The 25,649-nt window shown below is 41.3% G+C and overlaps 1 protein-coding gene across 1 annotated transcript in view; it reads right to left on the bottom strand.

Moving 5' to 3' along the window:
- Positions 1 to 10,559: 10,559 nt before the first annotated feature.
- The window catches only part of TMEM41B (transmembrane protein 41B), a 28,819-nt gene continuing 13,729 nt past the window's right edge, over positions 10,560 to 25,649 (bottom strand). The window contains exons 3-7 of the mRNA XM_040989153.1: positions 23,501 to 23,629; positions 17,222 to 17,315; positions 16,499 to 16,603; positions 13,346 to 13,484; positions 10,560 to 12,282 (exon numbers count right to left, since the gene is read on the bottom strand). Of these exons, the coding sequence (XP_040845087.1) occupies positions 12,113 to 12,282; positions 13,346 to 13,484; positions 16,499 to 16,603; positions 17,222 to 17,315; positions 23,501 to 23,629 (637 nt within the window). The 3' untranslated portion in view covers positions 10,560 to 12,112. The remainder of the gene's footprint in view (positions 12,283 to 13,345; positions 13,485 to 16,498; positions 16,604 to 17,221; positions 17,316 to 23,500; positions 23,630 to 25,649) is intronic.

Here is a 25,649-nt window from a genome sequence, read left to right as displayed (position 1 = left end):
GTGCATCCACCAATATGTGTGTTGGCTGGTGCATATGACAGACCAAACCTGAAGCTGTACTGGCTGGTACACACAAGAGTCAAGTCTGAGGTCAGCCCAGGCAAGGTTTCTTTTGGGGACTCCCTAACCAAATCACTGGACTCAAACCCTAGCCACCAAGAAAATCTCAATACATGTGGTCCAATCTTGAAGTGCATATGTTGTGACTGGGATGTTTCAGTTGCCAATGCCTATGCAGAGGTTAGCATCCCCACACAATTGAAAGCCAGCTCAATTAGGCCAGCAGAGGACACTGAGTGCCTCATCAAAGGATGGCAAGTAGACAGGATGGACCACTCTCCTGACCAAGCTTTGAAACATGATCCTAGGTCTTGTGGATGCACCAAGGTAGGCTTGATCAACCCACAGACCTTGGAAATATTTTTCAATTCTGGTGCAATGAAGTTGACAATATTTCAAAACTATCAAGTAACACCCTCAGAACACTCTTCCCCACATTGAATTTTCTAATATATCATCAAATGACTGTCCCCCATCCAAAGGCACTAATGTATTTGACAGCAAGGTATGGCCCTCTCTACTTCCCTCCCTGCAGACACAAGGAAAAAAATTGAAGCATTTTTCCCACCCATCTTTCCTTATGCTTGACCCTCACTCCCAATCGGAGACCCACATGCCATGCATGCCTCTCAACTATGTAAATAATGTTAAAAAGAAAAATTTTAAATAATGTTTTTAAAAAGGGGGGAGGGAAGAACCAAGGTCCCTCCAACTCTCTCTGGTTTCTCCGCCTCCCAGCACAGGGACTTCCTGTAGAGTTCCTTATCTACCCAACCAGATCTGCTGAAACAGGATGGCAGTGACCTCAAACTTCACCCAAGCATAATAAAATCATTGCTACAGGAATGTGTTTCCAGCCTCTTGCCTCAATGTGAGTTAAGAATGCAAAGCAGAGGGCCCAGCGGTGTGGCCTAGTAGCTAAAGTCCTCACCTTGAATGCTCCGGGATCCCGTATGGGCACCGGTTCTAATCTCAGCTGATCCACTTCCCATCCAGCTCCCTGTCTGTGGCCTGGGAAAGCAGTCGAGGATGACCCAAAGCCTTGGGACTCTGCACCCATATGGGAGACCCAGAAAGAAGTTCCTGGCTCCTGCCTTCAGATCGGCGCAGCGCCAGCTGTTGTGCTCACTTGGGGAGTGAATCATTGGATGGAAGATCTTCCTCTCTGTCTCTCCTCCTCTTTGTACATCTGCCTTTCCAATAAAATAAATCTTTTTAAAAAATGCAAAACAGAGACGTACCTAAAGTTCAGTAACTGGGAACAGGATTTACTTAAACTGAGGGTATAGATTCAGACCCGAGTGCGGCCAACCCTGAAGAGCTGCCCAAGAACACCATGTGACAAGCCTAAGTTTCTTCTTAGAGTTGTGTCTATGAAATACGTAGTATCTGTTCACATTATGTTATTAAAAAAAAAAGAGCATCAGAACAAAAAGGCCACTCCCACACATAAATGGTCCCCTTTATAGGGTAGAGGATGATATCCTAACAATTGTTTAAAATCCAGTGAGTTCTGTAAACCCATGAAATTTGTTCCAGACAACTTTGACTGCTAAGCTGCCCTAACAATCATTTGCTACTTCCTGGAATTCTTTCATCTTTCTCTCAATAGGTGGGGAAAAAGCACATAAGTTTCTGGATAATTGGGCTTTTGGAAACCATATTCTTCTAACTTTACCATAGGTTGTGACTTTTTTCTTTCTTTTTTTTTAAATATTTATTTATTTTTATTGGAAAGGCAGATATACAGAGGGGGAGAGAGAGAGAGGAAGATCTTCCATCCAATGGTTCACTCCCCAAGTGGCTGCAATGGCTGGAACTCAGCGAATCCGAAGCCAGGAGCCTCTTCTAGGTCTCCCACATGGATGCAGGGTCCCAAACCTTTGGGCCATCCTCAACTGCTTTCCCAGATTACCAGCAGGGAGCTGGATGGGAAGCAGGGTCACCAGGATTATAACCTGTACCCAATATGGGATCCCAACACGTTCAAGGCGAGGACTTTAGCTGCTATGCTATTGCACCAGGCCCGTGACTTCTTAAATATTTATTTGAGAGGCAGAATACTTAGAAAGAGACAGATATCTTCCATCCACTGGTTCACTCTCCAAATGGCAATAGCCAGGGCTGGGGCAGATTGAAGCCAGAAGCCATAAATTCTACCCTGGAATCCCACATGGGTGACAGAGTTCCAGTTTCATGGGCTGTCTTCCACTGTGTTCCCAGGCACATCAGCAGAGAGCTGGATAGAATACAGAATAGCCATGACTCAAACTGGCAATCCCCTGTGGAATGCCGGCATTGCAAGCTGCAGCTAAAGCGGCTATGCCACAAAGCTGGTCTCCAAGCACTGATCCCCCCCCCTTTTGCACATGAATTAGTTTATAAGTCTGTTTTCATAATAAATGTGTCATTCTATTTGAGAAAACCTTGAGAGGCAGAGGAAATTTTCTCTTCACCTTTACAGGTTTAAAGAATCACACACACACACACTCACAGAAGCAGAAGTTGTGCAAGCAATACACACACCCACGTTTGTTACTGCCTTTTTTCCCATGCAGTGTTTGCAGTACTCTGGCAGCAGAGAATTCTGGTGATTTTGAAGGGGTGCTGGCAATCTAACAAGGGTATCTTTTCCACTCAAGGCAGAACTTGCCTCAAACTGAGAAGAAGGCAACTGTTCTGGGAAACACGCAGGACTAAAGGAATCCATCACATACTTATTTGTGTAACTTCCTCTATCGACCAACCACTTGTGAAAATGATCACATAGAAGAGGGAAAACAAGACCAGTCACAGTTCCTTTCCGTTTTAGTCCTATTTAACATATCAGTAAATCAAAGACAGAGAATATGGGTAGACAGTGTGCATATAAAAAATGAAATAATGTAGCATGTTTTTCTAAATAACTACATACGCATATATAAGCTCCAAAACAGAGGCATGTAATCTCAGTGATTCCACAATGCAAGTTCAAAGTTTATACTGGCATTTAAACTGCCACTGTCCAATATAAAGCGGAATATTAGATTCAAGATATCATCCACAATTTCTTCTTTACTCACAAAGATATTACATAGGAAATACAAACACCACGGCAAACCAAGGGAGGACCACGGAAAAAGGAAAAAAAATCCTGGTACTTTAGTATCTTTAATGGCATTTTCCCCTTGGTTTTTCAACAAGAGCTCAGTCCTCTTCATTTTACATTTTAGGTGGGTTTGACTATTTTCTGTACTGTAAAGGCTGGAAGGCAACAAAGTTTTAGAAGCTAAAGCTCTGCATGCAAAATAGGTTCCACAAGTTAAAAGTAAGTGCAAGAGATTTTAGTGGAAAAGAGAGAGAGAGAGAGAGAGAGAGAGAGAGAGGCCCTTTTCCTGCTATTTTGGGCAGTATTCTGTAGGCAGAGTTGTATAGGCGCCAGTGTCCACCTCCAGTCATGTGGACAATGTGATGGAACTGTGGGGGCAATGGAAGCAAGCCAGGTTTCTAGAGCAGAAGCAGCAGCACGGCTGCCCTGGTGGCTTAGATCTGATCCTCCCGAGCCCCAGGTCACAGTTGTGTCATAGTTGTTCAACAGGTATCAATAAACAGAATTTTTGTAGGAGTCATTCTTAGATCTTCAACATAACAGTTGCTGCTTGTAACCCTCCGATGATTTTGTAAAACAGGAAACTCCACTATATTCTTCCCTACTTAACATACTTGTCCAATATTTGACATGAATAATGGTAAGACTAGGCTAAAACATCTTATCAGTTTACAAAACTACCATACATGACTTGTAATAACACATTCCTTTCATTAAACAAATAGAAGCAGATGTCGTAGAGCGGGTTAGGCCACCACTTGGGATGCCCACATGCTGTAACGGATGGCCAGTGAAGAGTTCTTCCTGCTCGGCTTCTGATTCAGCTTTCTGCTATCTCATCCTGGGAGGTGGCAGAGCATGGCGCCAGGGCTTGGACTCCTGTCACCCACCTGGAGGACCCAGACTGAGTTAATGGCTCTGGCCTAACCTGGCCCAACTGTATGTGCTGCAGGTATTTAGGGAGTAAAAACATCAAACAGAAGGTCTTTTTCTCTCGTCTTTCAAGCAGATGCAAACTGGCATTTTAAAAACCATTCACAACAGGAAAAATGCTTTATAAGTCAGGCAAAGAGGAGGCATGTCTTTGACTACCCTTATTGTTCATGACTGGGACAGCTCAGATCTCACCAACACAGCTTTTCAACAGCACTTCTCTTTCTCAAAGCAGGAAGACCACATTCTGGTCTGCCACACTGAACTTCCTCACCACACTTCTCTAGCCCTTCACCACCAAACAGAGCCGCTGCACGCCCAGCTTCTCCTGAAACTGATACACAGACCTGACCAGCCTTCCCCCAACTTGCCGACCTCCACTCCACTAATCTCAATACCTTTCATCTTCCTTTGCTTCAAGTGATACCACTTGGTGGGAACCTCAGGGACCTTACTGCAAATGAGCAACGATCCTGACCTCAAAGACCTCATAATTAACTCAAGAAAGGCAAGAAGAGTAAATAAAACCTAACCACACTGAAAACACCGCTTCTTTATCGGTTATACAAAGTTTCTTCATGGAGCAGGGGGCGACCTTTTGGTCTAAGAATGAGATTCCAAAATTTGCTTTCTTAGTATTTCATTATTCTTGCCTGTTTAACAGAGATTTATTTGTTTCGATTTGGGGCAGCCAGAGACACAGCTGAAAGCGGATCTTCCATCTGCTACTCCACTTCCTCCAAATGTCTGCTATAGTCAGGGCTCGGCCAGATGGAAGCCAGGAATCCAGAACTCAATCCAAATCCCCAGTATTGGTGGTAGGGTTCCAAGTAATTAAGCTGCTACTACAGCACTGGCTCAGAGGCAGAGGAGCCAGGACAAGAACCAAACGTTTTGATGGGTATATCACAGCATTAACTGAACACTCAACCCTAAACACAGCTCTTTATATGAATATCTTATTAATTGGGGGTCATTTGTTCATATCCACCAACTTTGCTAAAACCTCAGTTTGTTAGTTTATTCTGCTGGGATTTTTTTTTCAGAGATATATTTTATTTATTTGAAAGGTACATTTGCATGGGAATGTAGGGGAGAGATTTGCTGTCTGCTGGTTCATTGCCCAAATGGTTCCAACAGCCCCAGAAACCAGGAGAGTCATCTGGGGTCTCCCACTTGCATGCTCGCTTCGGCAGCACATATACTAAAATTGGGGTCTCCCACGTGGGTGTAGGGTCCCAAGTATTTGGACCATCACCTGCTTGCTCCTAAGCACATTAATAGGGAGCTGGATGAAGACAAAAATTAGCACAAATATGGGATTCCAGTATTGCAAGCAGAAGCTTTGCGAGCTATGCCACAATACCAGTTCCCACATGGGAGCCCAGCATATGCAAGGTGAGGACTTTAGCTGCTAGGCTACTGTGCTGGGCCCATGTGGACATCTTTCATGCTCAATTAACACTCAAGTATGATCTCAATGCAATGTCAATACTTGTATCCTGATTATTATTCCTTTTTTCTTTTCTTCATTTTTTTTTAAAATTTGGAACACAACTTGAAAGATGTGAGGATATTGCTTACACTCTCTGCACTTCCTTTCCAGAATGAGTGAACTCTTTAGTCCAGTGCCATTACAGCTCAGACATAAAAATCTAAGAAACTAGTGAAAGATGAATAGGCCTTTTTAGGTCAGTTGATCATGGCACAGCAGCCTAGTTGCTAAGATGCTTGCTTTCCATGCACAGGATAATACATGGATCTGGGTTCATGTCCTCATTGCTCACTTCCCATCCAGCTCCCTGCTTGTGACCTGGGAAAGCAGTCGAGGATGACCCAAAGCCTTGGGACCCTGCACCTGTGTGGGAGACCTGGAAGAGGCTCCTGGCTTTGGACCAGTTCAGCACCTGCTGTTGCAGACACTTGGGGAGTGAATCATCGGACGGAAGAACTTCCTCTCTGTGTATTTGACTTTATAATAAAAATAAATAACTCTTAAAAAAAAAAAATGCCAGGCCCGGCGCGGTGGCGCAAGTGGCTAAAGGCCTCGCCTTGCACGCCCGGGATCCCATATGGGCACCGGTTCTAATCCCAGCAGCCCCGCTTCCCTTCCAGCTCCCTGCCTGTGGCCCAGGAAAGCAGTCGAGGACAGCCCAAAGCTTTGGGACCCTGCACCCGCGTGGGAGACCCGGAAGAGGCTCCTGGCTTTGGATCGTAGTATCGGCCCGTTGCGCTCACTTGGGGAGTGAATCATCGGATGGAAGATCTTCCTCTCTGTCTCTCCTCTCTGTATATCTGCCTTTCCAATAAAGAAATAATAAAAATAAAAATCTTAAAAAAAAATGCCTACATGGAGCTGTGGCATAGCAAGTTAAGCTCCACCTACAGTGCTCACATCCAATGTGCGTGCTGGTTCAAGTTCTTGCCATTCCACTTCCAATTCAGCTCCCTGCTGATGGGAAAGCAGCCCAAGATGGATCAAGTGCTTGGACCTCGGCACCACATGGGAGACTCAGAAGACGCTCCTGGTTCCTGGTCTGGCTTCAGCCTGGCCCAGCCCTGGCTGCTATGGTCATTTGGGGAGTGACTCTTTCTCTCCATCTCCTTCTCTCTCTCCCTCTGTAACTCTGTATTCAAACAAAATAAATCTTTTTAAAAAAATTAGTATTCTCAAAATTATTATTCTCAAAGCCACCTATAATGTTTTTTTTCTTAGTGATGAAAATATGTGTCAAAATTTAGAGGATAGGTGCAAGGGCTCCATGGCTGGAGTCCTGGCATTGCGTGTACCGGGATCTTGTGTGGGCACTGGTTCATTTCCTGGCTGCTCTACTTTCCATCCAGCTCCCTGCTACGGCCTCGGAAAGCAGCACAGGATAGCTCAAAGCTTCGCGATGCTCCACCTGCGTGGGAGATCCAGAAGAAACTCCTGGCTCCTGACTCAGATCAGCTCAGCTCTGGTCATTGTGGTCACTTAGGGAGTGAATCATCGGACAGATTTTTTTCTCTCCGTATCTCCTTCTCTGTGTAAATCCGTCTTTCCAATTAAAAATAAATAAATCTTTGAAAAAAAGTCAAGAGGATAAACTTTTCTTTAAGAGAAATGTTTAAACATAAGTACGTCCATGAAATAAATTTCAAGTTTGACATTTAAGTTTCTACAGTACATTTTATTATACTGTGACTTGTATTTATTAAGTGTCCTAGAAATGTTACAAAGGAAGTAGCACCTGAGAGGCCACTGACTAGACAGGGAATAATCTTACTAGTGTTAACTTCCTAGTTGGTCTGCTTACCTCTCGACTACACAGCCTTGTTCTCTTGAGTAGTATATTATGTAATTGTGTAACTTCAACAAGTGGTTCAAGCTTCAATTTTTTTTTTAAAGATTTATTTTTATTATTTTTTTATTGGAAAGGCGGATATACAGAGAGGAGAGACAGAGAGGAAGATCTTCCATCCGATGATTCACTCCCTAAGTGAGCTCAATGGCCGATGCTATGCCGATCCAAAGCCAGGAGCCTCTTCCAGGTCTCCCACACGGGTGCAGGGTCCCAAAGCTTTGGGCCGTCCTCGACTGCTTTCCTGGGCCACAGGCAGGGAGCTGGAAGGGAAGCGGGGCTGCCGGGATTAGAACCGGCGCCCATATGGGATCCCGGGCGTGCAAGGCGAGGACCTTATCCACTTGCGCCACCGCGCCGGGCCCCAAGCTTCAATTTTTTAAAAAAAGATTTATTTATTATTGAGAAGGAACATAGAGAGAAGGAGAGACAGAAAGATCACCCACTTGCTGTTTCACTCCCCAAGGACCGCAACGCCTAGAGCCAAGCTGATCCAAATCCAGGAGTTAGGAACTTTCTTTGCAGAGAAAGGTCTCCCATGCAGGCACAAGGTCCCAAGGCTTTGGGCCATTCTCCATTGCTCCCCAGGCCACAAGCAAGGAGTTGGATGAGAAGCAGAGCAGCCAGCGGGGTCATGAACTGGTGCGCATATGAGACCCTGGGCGTGCAAGGCAAGGATTTAACCACTAATTGCGCTGGGACTGGAAGCCTGAATTTATATTTGGCATCAGGCCACCTGTGAATGTGTTACAAAAAAAAAGCTACCTATTGTATTGTATTTAAGGAACAAAACACCTATATCGGCCTACCAAAGGGTTATTTGATAGTCAATGCAGAATCTGACAAAACTTGATATTCTCTTCAGTGAAAAAAATGTACCCTATCTAAAATGGGAGCAACACATCAGCTGGCAAGAGTCAGAATAAGTGTGGGCCAGTTGGGCTAAGCAGCAGCCCCTGCTAGTCAGAGCCAGGACTGGGCACAGGTCATGTCAAGCTGGGCTTCAGCACCACCATTATACAAGGTCTGGGACTGGGAACAGGCCTAGTAAGGGAACTTGAGCAACTCCCCTGCCAGGCTGTAGCTCCAGCTGGTAAGCACAAGAGCCAGGGCTGGAAGGTCAGGCCAGCCTGGGCCTGTGAGCAGTACACTCCAGCATGGGCAAGAGCCAGGACAGGATACAGGCCAAGCCAGGTTTGGGCCGCAACACTCACCAGTTCACATGAGAGCCAGGGCTAGGCTGCTTTACCCAGCAAGAGCTGGTACTCGGGGCAAGCCAGGCTGAGCTAGGGTAAACGCTGAGAGCGGGGACAGGCTGTGCCAGAATGATCCACAGTACCCACTGGCATGTACAAAACCCCAGGCTGAGAGTGGGCCTGCTAGGGGAACTCTAGGGACTCCCCTGATGGGTAGCTACTTCCATTGATGAGCATGAGAGCCAGGACTGGGCTGGGCTGCTCTGGGCAGGGCTACAGTACCCATCAGTCGGCATGTAGTCTTGGTCTGGGGGCATGTCAGGCTGGGTTAGGCTGTTATACTCACTGGCACACATGAGAACCAGAGTGAATGCAGGGCGACAGGGTAGGCCACAGCACCAGTTGGCAAGTGCAAGTCATGTCAGGCTGGACCACAGTACCTTTGGAAAACAGAAGATCCTGGGCTGGGAGTGGACCTGGTAGGGTAACTGTGGGCCCTCCTTTGCTAGAATGCTGTTCCCATTGGTGAGCACAGAACTAGGGCTAGGGGCAGGCCAGGCTGGATTCGGCAAAAGTATCTGCCAGCATAAAAGTGGGCTGTGGGGCCTGGCATGGTAGCCTAGCAGCTAAAGTCCTCGCCTTGCATGCGCCAGGATCCCACATGGGTGCCAATTCTAGTCCCAGTGACCCCGCTTCCCACCCAGCTCCCTGCTTGTGGCCTGGGAAAGCAGTCAAGGACAGCCAAAAGCCTTGGACCCTGCACCCATGTGGGAGACCTGAAGAGGCTCCTGGCTTCGGATCAGCGCAGCTCCAGCTATTACAGTCACTTGGGGATTGAATCAACGGACAAAAGATCTTCCTCTGTCTCTCCTCCTCTCTGTATATCTGATTTTCCAATTAAAAAAAATAGTTAAAAAAAAATGGGCTGGGTCTGGGAGTGGGTTGGACTGAGTTAAGCTGTAGCACCCATGGGTATACATGAGAGCTGGATGGGATTCAGGACAGAAAGAGCTAGGTCACAGCACATGCCAGCACACGTGAAAACTAGGGCTGGGGGGCAGACCTAGCTGGAGTTATTGGGGATTGCCCCAAATAGGCGTGGCATCTGCTGGTGTGCATGAGGACCCAGCTGCGATGGGCTGGGCTAGGTCAGAGCACCCATCAGTTATCATGGGAGATGGGCCGGGGGCAAAATCGACCAGGTAATTGTTGGTGTGTACATTGGCTGAGGCAGGTAATGGACTGAATCTGAACTTGCACTAGCTGGTACACACAAAAGTCTGAGGTCCCCCCAGAAAAGGTTTCTTGGGAGATTCAACAACTAACTCATTGGACTTAAACCCCAGGCACAAGGGAAATCACAGTCCAACCTTGACGTGCATGTAACAGAACAGGGCCTCTGTGGTAGAGATCAGGACCAGATGAACAGGGGGACATGAAAGCCAGCTAGCTCATCAAGGCATTGTTAGAGGATGGGAGGCACAACACGCTGGAACACTCCTGGCCAAGCTTTGTAGCAAGTGGCTGGATCTGTGCATGCACAAAGATGGACTTTCTCAGCCAATACACTTTGGAAAGATTTTTTTTCAACCCTGCGCAATGAAATCAGTAACTTTTCAGAACGATCAAGACTCTTGGAAAACTCTTCCCTCCATCAGGGTCTCTAAAGCAGCACAGCACTGAATGACCTTCCCCTATCCCTGGGGCGCTGATACAGTCTAACAGCGAGGAGCAGCCCTTTCCAGCTCTGCAGACGCTCCACACCTCCACCCTCCCCACTCTAACTGGAAGTCCACATAGGCTTGCATCCCTCTTAGCTATGCAGACAACAGCAAAAATTAAAATTACAAAATAAATTGGCAGCTACAGTTTTCTAACAGGAAAAAAAGTAAAAGAACAGAGAAAATATAAGACATGCACACATGAGCACCAAGGCTTCTGTTGAATTCAAGTTCTTTTATTTTAAAAGGCTCATAAAAATTGACTCCATTATCTTTTATACAGGTGTATTTAGTGAATTCTGTTCAAGAAGATTGTGTTGTAGGTTTACTTGCAAAAATAACAAAAGCTTTATCACTCAATCTCTGGCCAGTAAGAAAAAATCTTACTAAAAGTAACAATAAATAATTTCACAAAGAGGCCAGGTGGCATAAGAATACTATATTAATCAATATATTTGCTTTGTATTTACAATAAATTCATTTGTTAATACTGTGATAGAAAAAAAAATAAAGAATTAATCCACATTATGAAACAAGCTTTGAGGATGATTATATCTCTCACAACAAAACATACAAGGGCTTATTACACAGGTGAACTATTTTTCAACATGACAACAGTTTTGGGGTGGAGGTAAAACCAAGAGAGTAGTTCAGGTTGTCTATGTTCTAGAATCAAGGAATCAAAGACATGAACACTAACGAAGTAACAAAAAGTGGTTTCATTTTTCTAGAACAATTTAAGTATAGTAGTTCCCATGTGAGAAGTTAATTTTACTTTGTAAGTTAAAAAAAAAAGTGAAATTATTGAGAAACTGCATTAATCAAAAACAGCCCCAAACTAAAAAGCCAGAAACAGGACATTTTCATAGATATATCATGCATTTAAAAGAATAGTTACATAATACATTTCTTATTAAGAAGACTAATAAATAAATGAGGTAAATTTTAGTCATTAGAAGAAACTGAGTCTAGCCACTCTATCTCCAGACATAAAAGAATCTAATGTCTTAAAAACTGCATTCATTGAGTGTTTGCTTTTTGGATCCCCTTCCTCAACAGTGAAGAGGCATCATAATAAAATATTATCTGAGTGTATGAATTATCAACAATTACAATAGCGTTAACATATAATCCATATTTCAAATATGCACAGTGGAAATACCATAAAAGCTAGAAAAAAAAATGAAAATGGACTGAACTGAACAGAATGTCAAATTTTGGACTAAGGCATGATAAAAATCTAGAACAAAAAATGTTATAAACTATGTAACTTCTTAGCTTTTCCTTATTCAATGGTCAACTAAAATGCACAAATCTATTACCTCAAAGTAACAAAGAGGAAGAAAAATGCAAATCTCTTAATCTATTACCTATGTAGTTTATTTGCTGAAAGAAGGCTAATATTACCAAGAACTGCAATGCTATTTATAAAATCTAGAATATGTTATGAGACAGAAAAGATACTAATTGAATATTTTCTTCCACATTACTATTACTTACAGCTATTTTTAGTACCATAATTAAGATGTTCGCCATAACTCTTGATAGCAATTTTTAGAGTATATCAATGTTATTTTACACTTTCTTCTTTCCCTTGCCACTTAAACCTATTATTTTAAACTGGTAGAAATTTTTATTTTACAAATTCTTTGTTTCAGTTACTGAAGAGGTGATTCAAAACATAAATGGATGCACCTGCCAATCCTGAGATGATGATGATGATGATGATGATGATGATGACAGAAAAATTAAAAACTTGATGATTTTTTTTTTTTACTCAAATTTCTGCTTTAGTTTTTTTTGGAAGATGGCTGGCAAAATAGAAAGGACAGCCAGAATCATGAGAATAAATACTGAGTTCCATGAAACAGCTTCTCCTGCTGTTGTAAGCTGGTACAATGTTGTGCCTGCCTTAATCGCTACAAAAGAAGGAGGTGCAACACCTGAAAAGAAAAACAAAAAGCCACACTGTAAAAACATACAAAATGTCAATAGAAGCTAAAATTTTCTGTGTGCACAGTATTTCTAAGAATATGAGTACAGGTATTTCCACTTTGGAAAAAATATGAGAATTTAAAGCTTTTAAAGTTTATTTCCATAAAAGGAATTCAACCTTTTATAATCATCATTTTGTGCTAAGAGTTTAAAATGATTTCTCTTTAAAAATCCAAGAGAAGCATTCAGAGGAGAACTTTACAATGTTTATCAATAATCTTAAAAGCCACATTCTGTGATCTAGTAACTTCAACTGTAGGAAACGGCAATTATGAACAAAGACATAGTTTCAAGGATAATTATTGATCTGTCAAATTTTAAACTAAAAATAAACAATTGTGATTATGCTTTCCAAAAAGATCTGTTCTCACAAGTGCTAAGATATATTTTAATTGATATTCAATATATAAAAAATCTGTTCATTCTATTAGTATTTAAACAATTCAAGAAAGCAGAACATTCTTGCTAAAGAACTACAAAAATTCACAAAATAAATAAATCTTTATGTCTACTGATGAAGTTCAAAACATGGTTTCACTTCAATGAAACTATAGTATTTGTTAATTCTTATTTCTGGATACTTCTGCTAATACCCACAATAAATGTTACACAAGCATTTTTTGCTTAAATTTTAGAAATGGTATCAATTCTCTACTAAAAATTAAAGTCAATATTTCAACCCTCAATTGGATGACAAAGAAAAAAATAATTTAAAAAAAAGCTTGATATTTTCTCAGAGAGGTAGTGAGGAAGAGAAAGAAGTTACTCAAAGTCCTACTAAACGCTGTTGTTAAAAACAGTATTTAGTAGAAAGTATAGTTCTTCAAAGAGGTGAGACAAAAACACCTACACAACCCAACAAATACTGCTGAGCACCCATTCACATGGCCAGGCCTTGTGTCTGAGACTACGCAGTGCTGGATGTCTGTACACAATACTGAATCTGGCGCAGCAGAAATCTTCCGACACAGACACAATGAGCTCAAACACAGTGTGAGCCACAGGTCTTACCGAGGAAAGTGCCAATAAAAAAAACTTTCAATGGTACATTTATCACAGGAGATGTAATATTAATAAACCAATTTGGCAGGAATGGCGTTATTCTCAAAAATATAATGTAATTAATGAGATGGTCTCTGTGACGCTCAACCTGTCATAAGAAAGAAAAGGATTAGCATCATCAAAAGTAAATACTGAAGTGAACTTCCTTAATATCAATATTACATTTCCAGTTTAAATGCTTGATACTTCAGGGAATTCATTTAATGACTCTGATTAACCTAATCATGCACAATCATATTTATAACTAAAATGCCAACATTATAACTAGGATCAAAGTTTAATTTAGTCTCTACCTTGTAATAGTCTAATATCACATGAACAAATCTAACCCTGAATTTTAAAAGTTTTAGATGGGGTCCATGTTGTGACACAGCCTGAACGCTGCCACCTGCAATGCAGACATTGCATTTCAGATCACTTGCTTCCAATACAGCTTTCTGCTAACGTGCCTTGAAAAGCAGTGGAAAGCAGCCCAAAGGCTTGAGTTCCTGTCACCCACATGGGGGACCAGGGTAAAGACCCTGCTCCTAGCTTCAGCCTGCCTTGAACCCAGCTACTGCAGTTACTTGAGGAGTAAACCAGCAGATGAAAGAGCTCTCTCCTTGCTTATTTTTCTGTTAGTCTGCTTTTCAAATGAATAAACACAATTTTTTAAATTTTCAGATAAATATATTTTTTAAAATTTTTATTGGAAAGTCAGATATACAGAGAGGAGGAGAGACAGAGAAGATCTTCCATCCACTGGTTCATCCCCCAAGTAGCTGCAATGTCTGGAGCTGAGCCAATCCAAAGCCAGGAGTCAAGAGCCTCTTACGGGTCTCCCACATGGGTTTAGCATCCCAAGGTTTTAGGCTGTCCTTGACTGCTTTCCCAGGGAGCTGGGAGGGAAGTGGAGCAGCCAGAATACGAACTGGCAGCCATATGGGATCCGGGTGCATGCAAGGCGAGGACTTTAGCCACTAGGCTACTGTGTCAAGCCCTCAGATAAACCCTTTCTTAAGGATTTTTATTTATTTACTTGAAAGTCACAGTTACAGAGAAGGAGGTCTTTCATCTACTAGTTTACTCCCCAGATGGCTGAAATGGTAGGGTTTGAAGCCAAGAGCCAGGACTACACCCCAGTGTTATAAGTGTGGGTGTGGGGGGCCCATTCATATAAATATTTCATGATATCGACATAAACACTGCATGCATGAACTCATTCATTATTGACCAATGAGGTTAAACAAGGATATAGAAGGACTGATCTGAGGAAATAAAGTACTGATTAGTTTATGCTTCCTTTCAGCAGCTGATTGAGTTCACTTGGGAAAAAAAGAAAAAGTTATTGCAAACTTACAGGCAAAACTACTCATCCAGGATCTATGCAGTACAAAGCGAAGGGCTATGCCAGAAGTCTAGAAATCAGAGATTCCTTGCTTTGATTTTAGGGCACAAAACTTAATTTTCTAATCTGCACAATAAAGGAGTAAAACAGATGATCCTAAATTCCTGTGAAATTCAAGTCTGCTTCTTCTGATTCTTTACAGAAACAAGATTCTCTGAGCAATGTTAGGATAGTCCTTTGTGTACAGTACGTTTCAAAACTGTCTATATATTTGAAATGCAAAGTTATGGGGGATATTTTCCATCTACTGGTTCACTCCCCAGATGGCCACAATGGCCAGCCAACGCCTGGAGTCAGGCGTTTCAGCTCCTGCATGGGGTACAGGGGCCCAAGGAATAGGGCCATCCGTTGTTTGCTCAGGTGCATTAGCAGGAAACTGAACTGGAAGTGAAACAGTAAGGACTCACACTAGCACTCAAATAAGAGCTTTGCCACAGCACTGATCCCCTATAGTATTGCTTTTGTCTTCCATTGTCAGTCAGAATCTCCACTGCTGAGATCCTGATTAGGTAATAATTGTTTTCAATGATGAACTATGTCAGAGGAGCTGGCTGACGCAAGTTTTCCTGTGACCCATGGACAGCACGCAGCACCACCAAAAAATATGCAAGGTATCTAACTATACCAATGCCTTTTTTTCCTGTTTTTTTTAATGATTTATTTATTTATTTTATTGAAAGGCAATTATATACCACTTGAGTGCTCATTTACTGCTTTCCAAGCACATTAGCAAACAGAAGTGGAAAAGCCTGAACTCAAACTAGCACACATACAGGATGCCAGCATTGCAGGTAATAGACTAACTCAGTGCACTAAAACAGGTTCAAATTCTCTGATTAAATTTACAGTGTAGAGGACCAGCATCCCATATGAAAATCCCAGCGCCCATATGAAATCCAGGTGGCTGCAAGGCAACAATTTTAACCACTAGGCTACCATGCTGGGCCCCCATAGGTGGTTCTCTAACCCATTATACCACAATGCCAGCCCTGCAGCCACCGGATTCCATATGGGTGCCAGTTCGTATCCCGGCTGTTCCATTTTCCTTCCAGCTCCCTGCTTGTGGCCTGGGAAAGCAGTGAAGGACGGCCCAAAACCTTGGGGCCCAGCACCCATGTAGGAGACCCTAACAGGCTCCTGGCTCCCGGCTTCTGATCAACTCAACACTGACCACTGTGGCCACTTGGGGAGTGAAACAGTAATGGAAGATCTTTCTTTCTGTAAATCTGTCATTCCAATAAAAATAAATAAATCTAAAAAAAAGAAGCCATCTGCAATTCTGGAATCCCATAAGGTCATGATCACCAATTCAAGTCCTGGTTGCTCCTCTTCCAATCCAACTCCCTGCTGGTTCACCTGGGAAAGCAGCACCCACATGAGAGAACCATATAAAGCTCCTGTTTCAGGATGGCACTGTGGTGAAGAGGGGCAAGTTAACACCTGGGATGTTGCATCCCATGCTAGAATGCTGCTTTTTATTTGAGTCCTGGCTACTCTGTTTCAGATTCAGATTCCTGTTAACACAGCTCTGAAGGTAGAAAATGGTACCAGTAGCTGTGCTCCTGCACTCACGTGGGAGATGGAGATGACATTACTGGCTCATGCCTTGGGCCCGGCACAGACCTGAGTGTTGTGGGCATTCAGGGATGTGAACCAATGGATGGAAGATTCCTTTGTTTCTTCCTCTCTTTCAAAAGAAGAAAAGACATGCTTACCTGTTGTGACCATTTCACTGCTTTCTCTGTTAGGTATTTGTACACAACTGGCCTCCCAACTAAATAGGAGAGCATATAGCAAAATGAGGCACCAAGTCCAGAACACTGGAAAATAACAAGAGGACACAAGCATTTTATACTTTGCCAAGCTGCTCACAGAAACATTCACCCACGGAAAAGCTGCACATTTCCCTCTTCTGGGGACAGGATGATAACTCTTGCATAGAGATCAGCAATCCATTTGATCTAGTCCTTTCCCACAACAAGCGGAAACTCATAAGATTACTTAAAATTGGCAACCTGGATTGTACCCAAGCAATTAATCTTAGCCTTCAGTCTAAGAATAAAAGTTCCTAAAAACAAATTTATACCCAATTACTAGGCTTAAAAATAGAACTCCCAGCTCTAGGACTTAATTTACTATGCCCAACAATACTATTGGATGATCTGAATTATAAAACACTTGAGCTTAGCCAAAAGGCTGAGAAGAGATTTGAATTACAAAACAAAACAGGAAAAAGGCTAAAACAGACCACAACAATGCAATCAATCTGACAATACGTCTGTTGTAGAAAATCACCCATACTGTAAGACCTCCTTAGAGAAGGACTTAACAGGTATCATATGGACATTAACTGAGCCAAAACAGCTAGGATGCCATCATCATCCTCATGACTTAGATACTTTTTTTTCCAGTTTACCAATTCCCATCTATATACTTACCAAACAAACAAGAAATAAGGCTAGAGGAAAGGGATAAAGGAACCCTGAGAGTATACTGAGAAATATTGAACCTGGAATAGCAAATGTCTGCAAGCTGTGAACTTTTAAGTTAAGGACTAAAACATAATTAGTGGAATTTTAAAAAGACAAATCCAACATTTTGGGGAAAAAAACTATACAGACAAAAACCATTCTATTGAACAGATTGTATCCACATTTCTATACAAGTTGACTATTCCTTATCTGAAATATTTGAGGAAAGAAGGATTTGCAGAGTTTTTCGATTTTGAAATATTTGGATCACATACACAATTAGATATCTTGGGGACAGGACTTAAGCCTAAGGACAAAATTCATTTATGCCTTTAAAAAATAAAAGATTTATTTTATTTTTATTGCCAAGTCAGATATACAGAGAGGAGGAGAAACAGCAAGATCTTCCATCCATTGATTCACTCCCCAAGTGACCGCAACGGCCAGTGCTGTGCCGATCCAAAGCCAGCAGCCAAGAGTTCCTCCAGGTCTCCCATGCGGGTGCAGGGTCAAGGCATTGGACCGTCCTTGACTGCTTTCCCAGGCCACAAGCAGGGAGCTGGATGGAAGTGGAACTGCTGGGACTAGAACTGGTGCCCATACAGGATCCCAGCGCATGCAAGGTGAAGATTTTAGCCACTAGGCTCTCACACCAGGCCCTTGTTATTTTTTTAATAGCTATGCTAATGGCATAAAGTTGCTTTATATCGGTAAGTTACTATTTCTTTTGACATCATCATGTACTTACTTAAATCTAAAGTCAAACCACAAAATATTGAACATTCAGAGACTGACTTCTATCCTTACATTTTTTTCATAAACTCATTAGTTCTTAAATATTTCTTTACCTTTTAAAAAAGTACAAAAAAATGTCCACACTCACAATTCTTACACAATATGGCATACTTACACACTATTCTGCACAGCAGTATCCTGAGTTAATACCTAACTATACAGATACTGCTCACCCTTTTTAACAGCTATATACTATTTCAGTGTTTGAATTTACTACATTTGATTCAACTAGTCCATCATTAATTGGCATGCAGGTGTAAATATCTCCATTTGAATATTTAATATTATGTTCGACAAAAGGTGATTTTTGTGTGTGTGAACCTCAAACATAGTACTCCACAAGGCCAAAAAAACAAACTCAAAGATAAGACTGGCATAAAATTGACAACTGTTGATGGGTGATGACTACACAAAAGTTCACTGTTGAACTTTTCTACATTTGTGCAGGCTTTAGATATTCCAAGATTTATAAAAACGGTCTAAGTGTCTGAGGTATGAGCCCCTGCCAATCATGTGGGAGACCAGAAGTTCCTGGCTCTGGCCTGGAGCAGTGCTGGCCATTGCAGCCAACTGGGGACAGCACCCTGGATGGAAGACCTCACTCTTCTATAACTGTAACTTTCAAATATGTATTTTTTCTCATTCTAAAACAAAGATTATTTTAAGACAAACCCAGAGTAGCAAAGAAACAACAATAACACTTATATAGTTATCCTCTGCTTAACATTCTCAGTGAGGCCCCAACGCAGTGGCCTAGCAGTTAAAGTCCTCGACTTGAATATGCTGAGATCCCATATGGGTGCTGGTTTGTATCCTGGCAGCTCCACTTCCCACCCAGTTCCCTGCTTGTGGCCTGGGAAAGCAGTCAAGGACAGCCCCAAATCTTGGGACCCTGCACCCACGTGGGAGACCTAGAGGAAGTTCCTGGCTCCTGACTTTGGATCGGCGAAGCAGTGGCTGCTGTGGTCACTTGGGGAGTGAATCATCGGACAGAAGATCTTCCTTTCAGCCTGTCCTCTCTATATATCTGACTTTCCAATAAATAAATAAATAAATAAATAAATAAATAAATAAATAAATAAATAAATAAATAAATCTTTTTTTTTTTTAAAAATAAGAGTTCTCAGTGAGGACCCAGTGTGATGGATCAGTGGCTAAATCTTTGCCTGCACAAATCAGGATTCCATATGGGCATCAATTCATGCCCTGGGAAGGCAGTGGAGGATGGCCCAAAGCCTTGAGACCCTGCTTCTGCGTGGAGACCTAGAAGCTCTTGGCTCCTGGCTTCAGATTCGCTCAGCTCTGGCCACTGTGGTCTTAGGGAGTGACAGAAGACCTCTCTCTTTTTCCTTCTTTCTCACTCTGTAAAATCTGCCTTTCCAAATAAATAAATAAACCTTAAAAAGCAAAAAAAGGAAACGAAGCACATTTCATATACTGAGCACAAGATGGCTACTCTGGTTCCAATTTATATTCCTGCTAAGGAACCCAAGAAGCAGCAGATAATGGGCCAAGTACTTGTCTTTGCTACCCATGTAGGGGACATAGATGGAGTTCTGTGCCCATAGAGCCTTGACTGTTGTGCGCACCTGGGGAATGAACTGATTTTGGGTATATCTGTCTCTGTTGTTCAAGAAAATAAATAAATCTTTTTCTCAAAGTCTTTTCTATTCCCCGACTATTAAAAAATTATTAGATGATTAACTGCTAGGGTTAAAATGGGAACATTAAAAGCAATTTACACGGGCCCGGCATGGTGGCGCAAGTGGTTTGGGTCCTCGCCTTGCATGCCCGGGATCCCATATGGGCGCCGGTTCTATCCCGGCAGCCCCGCTTCCCTTCCAGCTCCCTGCCTGTGGCCCGGGAAAGCAGTCGAGGACGGCCCAAAGCTTTGGGAACCTGCACCCGCGTGGGAGACCCGGAAGAGGCTCCTGGCTTCGGATCAGCATAGTATCGGCCGTTGCACTCACTTGGGGAGTGAATCATCGGACGGAAGATCTTCCTCTCTGTCTCTCCTCTCTGTATATCTGTCTTTCCAATAAAAAATAAATAAATAAATACTTAAAAAAAAGCAATTTACACATAAAGTTGGAAATTAGGCATTATTGAAAAAGGTATTTGTGTTGCACTGTTCAATTCAGTGGCAACTAGCCATAATCAGCAACTGACACCAAAATGTTCAATGACTCAAGTCTCAAGATACCACATTTCAAAGACTTGACATGAAAAAAAGGTAAAATATCTCATAAATTTTATGCTGACTATATGCAGAAATGATAAAAATCTTTGATACATGGATTCAAATAAAACATAACACTAATTTTTTTTTTCAGTAGTCAATTTTATTTTTTCTCTTGTGCCAATCAGAAATTTTTAAAATTAAGTCAGGGACAGTGGGGAATGCTGACATTGTGTTACAGTGGATTCTGTGACATAAGCCACCTATATCTTTCATGGTTCTTATCCCAGTTATTCCACTTCTGATACCTCTCCCTGTTAACGCCCTGGGAAAAGCAGCAAAAGACGGCCCAAATTTTCAGTTCCTGCCACGTATGTGGGAAATTTCAATGGAGCTCTTGGCTTCCCTCTAGCCCAGCCTTGTCTATTGCTGCCATTTAAGGACTAAACAAGTAGATGGAAAGATTTCTACCTCTCAGAATCTCCCTGTAACTCTTTCAAAATAAAAATAAAGTGTTTTTTAAGAATAAAAAAAATGATATAATCAAATGTGAGCCAGGCTTTTGGTATAGCAGTTAAGACACTCATGTCTCACGTTAGAGTGCCGAGAATCAATATTCAGCACTGGCTGATCCACAACCTGGGAGAAACAGTGGGTTAAGTCCTTGCCTTGAGCACACCGGGATCCCATATGAACACTGGTTCTAATCCTGGCAGCCCTGCTTTCCACCCAGTTCCCTGCTTGTGGCCTGAGAAAGCAGTCGAGGACAGCATAAAGCCCTGGGACCCAGCACTCATGTGGGAGTCCAGGAAGAGCTCCTGGCTTCTTGCTTCAGAATGGCTCAGCTCCAGCCGTTGTGGCCGCTTGGGGAGTGAACTATTGGACAGAAGATCTTCCTCTCTGTCTCTCCTCCTCTGTATATCTGCCTTTCCAATAAAAATTATTAAATTTTTTAAAAATTTTATCTATTTTTATTGGCAAGCCAGTGTACACAGAGAAAAAGAAACAGAAATAGTTTTCATCCACTAATTCACTCCCCATATAGCCAGAGGTGTGCCAATCCAAAGCCATGAGCTTCTTCCAGTTTTCCCACCAAGTGCAGGGTCCAAAGCTTTGGGCCATCCTCGACTGCTTTCTCAGGCCACAAGCAGGGAACTGGGTGGAAAGCAGGGCTGCCAGGATTAGAACCAGTGTTCATATGGGATCCCAGTGTGCTCAAGGCAAGGACTTTAATCGCTGTGCTATCGTTCTAGGTCCAAAATAAGTAAATTTTAAAACACACACAAAGAAAGAAAGAAACACACACAAGCAGGAAGCTGGATGGGAAGTGGAACCACCATGACATGAAATAGCATGCACATGAAATTCTGGCACTTAGATGGTGGAAGATTAACCAACTGAGTAATTGCTCTGGGCTCAGCAGATTACTGTTTTCTACAATACAGACTTTAGGCTACAACATTGTCCAATGGAAAATCGATACTCAGTTATATAACTGAAGGGCTGAATCAGTGGATCTCCCTTTAATTCCTCTGAAAACTATTGAGCAAACTGAACAAAATGATGACTTTCAAAGTGAATGGAAATTCCATGCTTTGTTCACAAAATGATCCTAAAACCTCATAAAAGACATACAATAAAGATCAGTTTTTTTCTTACTTGGAAAAAATATTGCAGTTTATTATTAATCTATATAAAGACAAAATCATCTATATACCTAACTCTAAAGGATTTTACACCTAGGTGACAAATGGAATTAATAAACATGGTAGCGGACCAAGTGCAGTGGCCTAGTGACTAAAGTCTTCGCTTTGCATGCCCAGGATTCCATATGGTCGCTGTTTCATATCTCAGCAGCTCTACTTACCATCCAGCTCCCTGCTTGTGGCCTGGGAAAGCAGTCGAGGACGGCCCAAAGCGTTGGGACTCAGTACCCTCGTGGGAGACCCAGAGGAGGCTCCTGATTGGCATAACCCCAACTGTTGCGACCACTTGGGCAGAGAATTATCAAAACGAACATCTTCCTCTCTGTCTCCTCTCTATACATATCTCACTTGCCAATAAAAATAAATCTTAAAAAAAAAAGACAATAGCTACTGCTTGTTTGAAACACAATATATACAACTGAATTACTAACAGCTGCTCCACATAGCCTGTCATAAAAATATGCACCCATTATTCTGCACTGAACTGTTTCCGGAGATGAATAGGAAGGATGAAGTACCCACATAATTCACATCACCTGAACACAAATGCATCCTCACCATGCCAGCAAAGAGTGTGCATTAGCACCAAAATGCTTCGCAAATATTCTTGTTGCTAAGCTACATATGTTGGAAGAAATTTCCCCGATGTATACTCGAGGCATTTGCTTAAGGCAATTAAATAGAGAAAGGGGTATATAATATTTAATCTAACACAAATTTTAAAAAAAAAAGGAATACATTCAAGTTTCCAGCAGGTTATACTTGAAATCCCATCAATCCAAAAGAAACTCAAGAAATAAAAAGAGCAGATACAACAAATTTGAGAATATTAACAAAGTAACTAATCTACCTTTTAAAATTACTTTCATAAACATCAGGATGTAACATCATTCACTAGTCAAGATTTGAAATATAGGCTAGATAAGAATAAAAGATAAAATTCAGAAATAAAATTTAAAAGCCACAAATTAAAATTGATCACTAATAACAAGGGTGTTTAAAAATAGGTTCAAAGAATAAAGCTATTTTCCTGACTAATCAAAATATAACATGTTTCCATAAAAGACATATATATTTGTAAATACATATATGCAAAAAAATTCACTAAAAAAACATTCATTCCTTTAAATGACAAATTATTCTCTTAGCAAATTTTACAAAGGCAACTAAAAAAAATCAACAAAGGAGATATAAACACAAAAAGCAAAAGACTGCAACCAAATCATAAGTACAAATCCAAGGGAACACTCAAAACATGATTTGGTGACTATGAACTCTAAGTAAGTAAATTAAAGTAATCCATTATGTAAGAAAATAATACCTTGAATAATACAGATGAGAAGAAAATGTTAACCAAAGTAAAAGGAATACAAAAGCACTGATAATGAATACTCAGAAATAAAAATAACTGAGTTAAGGAGATAGAGAAACTGAAAATGTTTTTTCATTTTAATTTTCAATATTTTATTGAATACTATTACATTATATTAGTAATTTTTTTAAATGAAAAAGTTATGTATAATTGAATAGCAAACCTCTTCTTAAACAAAACTAGAAAAAGGATACAAAATGTATGTAGCAAAATAAGCTACAAGTACTTGTACATAAAAGGTGTCCTTATATTTGGATAAAACTTTTCCTAGAGCCTTGGCATCATCCATATCTCTGGGAACCTTCATATTCACTCTTTCTTCTCTAAAGAAATAAAAATAAAAAACTTTAAAAGACAGAATTTTGCCAAGCCAATATCTAAGTCAATTTCAACACATGAAGTTTTAACCAAAATGATTTGATGTCTTGATTTACACTAACTTCAAATCAGCAATTTTTAAGTACAAAGGTCTAGAAATCATGTTTCTTAATGATCTCATGTAATATTATGAAATATGCAATCTATACACAAAAGTTAAGGCTGATACAAACTAAGGTTAAACAATTGCTCCAACATTGACTTAAAATTTAAATTAAATATAAGATATGCTACAGCTGTTAACAGATTAAAAATATATTTAATATCATTTTGGGTAAACCTCATGACAAGCTAAAGTCAATCAACACTGACAACAGAAATTAGGAAAGAATTTTAAAGAATTAATTGTTCACACTTTTCCTGAAATACTCCATCTCAAAGTTCAGAAATGGTAAAAACACTCTTCTGTTTCCATTATTTGTATTCAGTTCATTGATTGGAAATAATTTCTCATTTTTTGAAGCTTTAATCTCATTTGTATTTAATGTGTATTATGCTCATTTGTTTATATGAAACAACTGACTACGTAGAACAATGGCTTTATGTCCAGTTAAAATACCTCTTACTAAAATGATTTCTTATTTATAAATTTCAATGTTTGCAATAAGTATTTGGTTTAGCGCTGTTTGGGACATCAACAACCCACACGAGTGTCTAGGTTCAATCTAAGTTCCATTTCTTTTTTAATACTTTTTTTTTCACTTCAGAGTTATGAAAGACAGACAAAGAGAGAGCTTTTCCATTCCCTAGATGGCCACATTTGTGCTGCGCCAGAATAAAGCCAAGAGCTAGAAGCTTCTTCCTGGTCTCTCACATGGGTGACAGGGGCTCAAGCATTTGAGTCATTTTCTGCTTCTTTCCCCAAGCTATTAGCAGGGAGATGATTTGGAAGCGGAGCAACTGGGACTTGAGCCAGCATCCATAATAGACACCAGTGTCACAGATGGCAGCTTTATCTGCTACGAAACAGGGTCAGTCCCCCAACTGCACTTCTAATTCCAGCTTCCAGCTAACGTGCCTTCTGGGAGCTGCAGCAGGTCCTGACTGTAGAAGCTGCCACCTGTTCAGGAACCTAGATCAGTTTGTCTCACGCCTGTTTCAGCCCTGGCCAACGCAGGAACTTGGAAAGTGAAACAGCAAGTAAGATCTCCCTCTTTCCTACATGTTTTCATTTATTTTATTTTTGTTTTTACTTGCAGGTAGATTTACAGAAGGAAGGAGAAACAAGAGAGAAATAACTTCCATCAGTTGCTTCATTTCCCAAAGGCCACAACAGCTTGAGATCAGCCATTTGAAGTTAGGAGTCAGGAGCTTCCTAAAGATCTCTCACATGGGTACAAAGGCCCAAGGCTTTGAGCCATCCTCTACCTCTTTTTCAGGCCATAGGCAGGGAGCTGGATAAGATGTGGAGCAGCCAAGACACAAACCAATTCCCAAATGGGAGGTTGGCGTTTCATGGTAGAGGATTACACACTGGACCACAGCACCAGCCCTCAAACACATTAGCAGGGACTAGATCAGAAGTGGCATAGCCAGGATTCAAACCAGTTCTCCTATAGGATGCTAGTGTTGCTGGCAATAGCTTATACAAAGTCTGCAATTACCAGTGTCCATAGTAACAGTAACAATATAAAATTCCATAACACTAAAGGGATTTTCCATTGATGTAAGAAATAAAAATATTAAAATAAGTGTAGCTATAAATTTTGAAGTATAAAAAACTTGTGAATGAAAGGAATCTGGAGGAAACATGAACTTTTGGTACTTTGAACTACCCCCAGGAAACAATGACAGGAAAAACCTGGGTAAAAGGAGACTAAATAAAGACATACGAAGAAAGGCGCCAGGACTTGAGTCGCAGAGACACTCACAGGGGAGACCTGGATTAAGATCCCAGCTCCTGACGTTGGCCTGGACCAGGTATGGTTGTTGCTGGCATTGGGGATGTACCCAGTGGAATGGGAG

Source organism: Ochotona curzoniae, unplaced genomic scaffold, assembly GCF_017591425.1.
Source record: "Ochotona curzoniae isolate NIBS_2020 unplaced genomic scaffold, NIBS_Ocur_1.0 contig_517, whole genome shotgun sequence".
Lineage (NCBI taxonomy): Eukaryota > Metazoa > Chordata > Mammalia > Lagomorpha > Ochotonidae > Ochotona > Ochotona curzoniae.
Note: the sequence above shows the minus strand (reverse complement) of the source record. Positions and strands in the feature narration are given on the sequence as shown.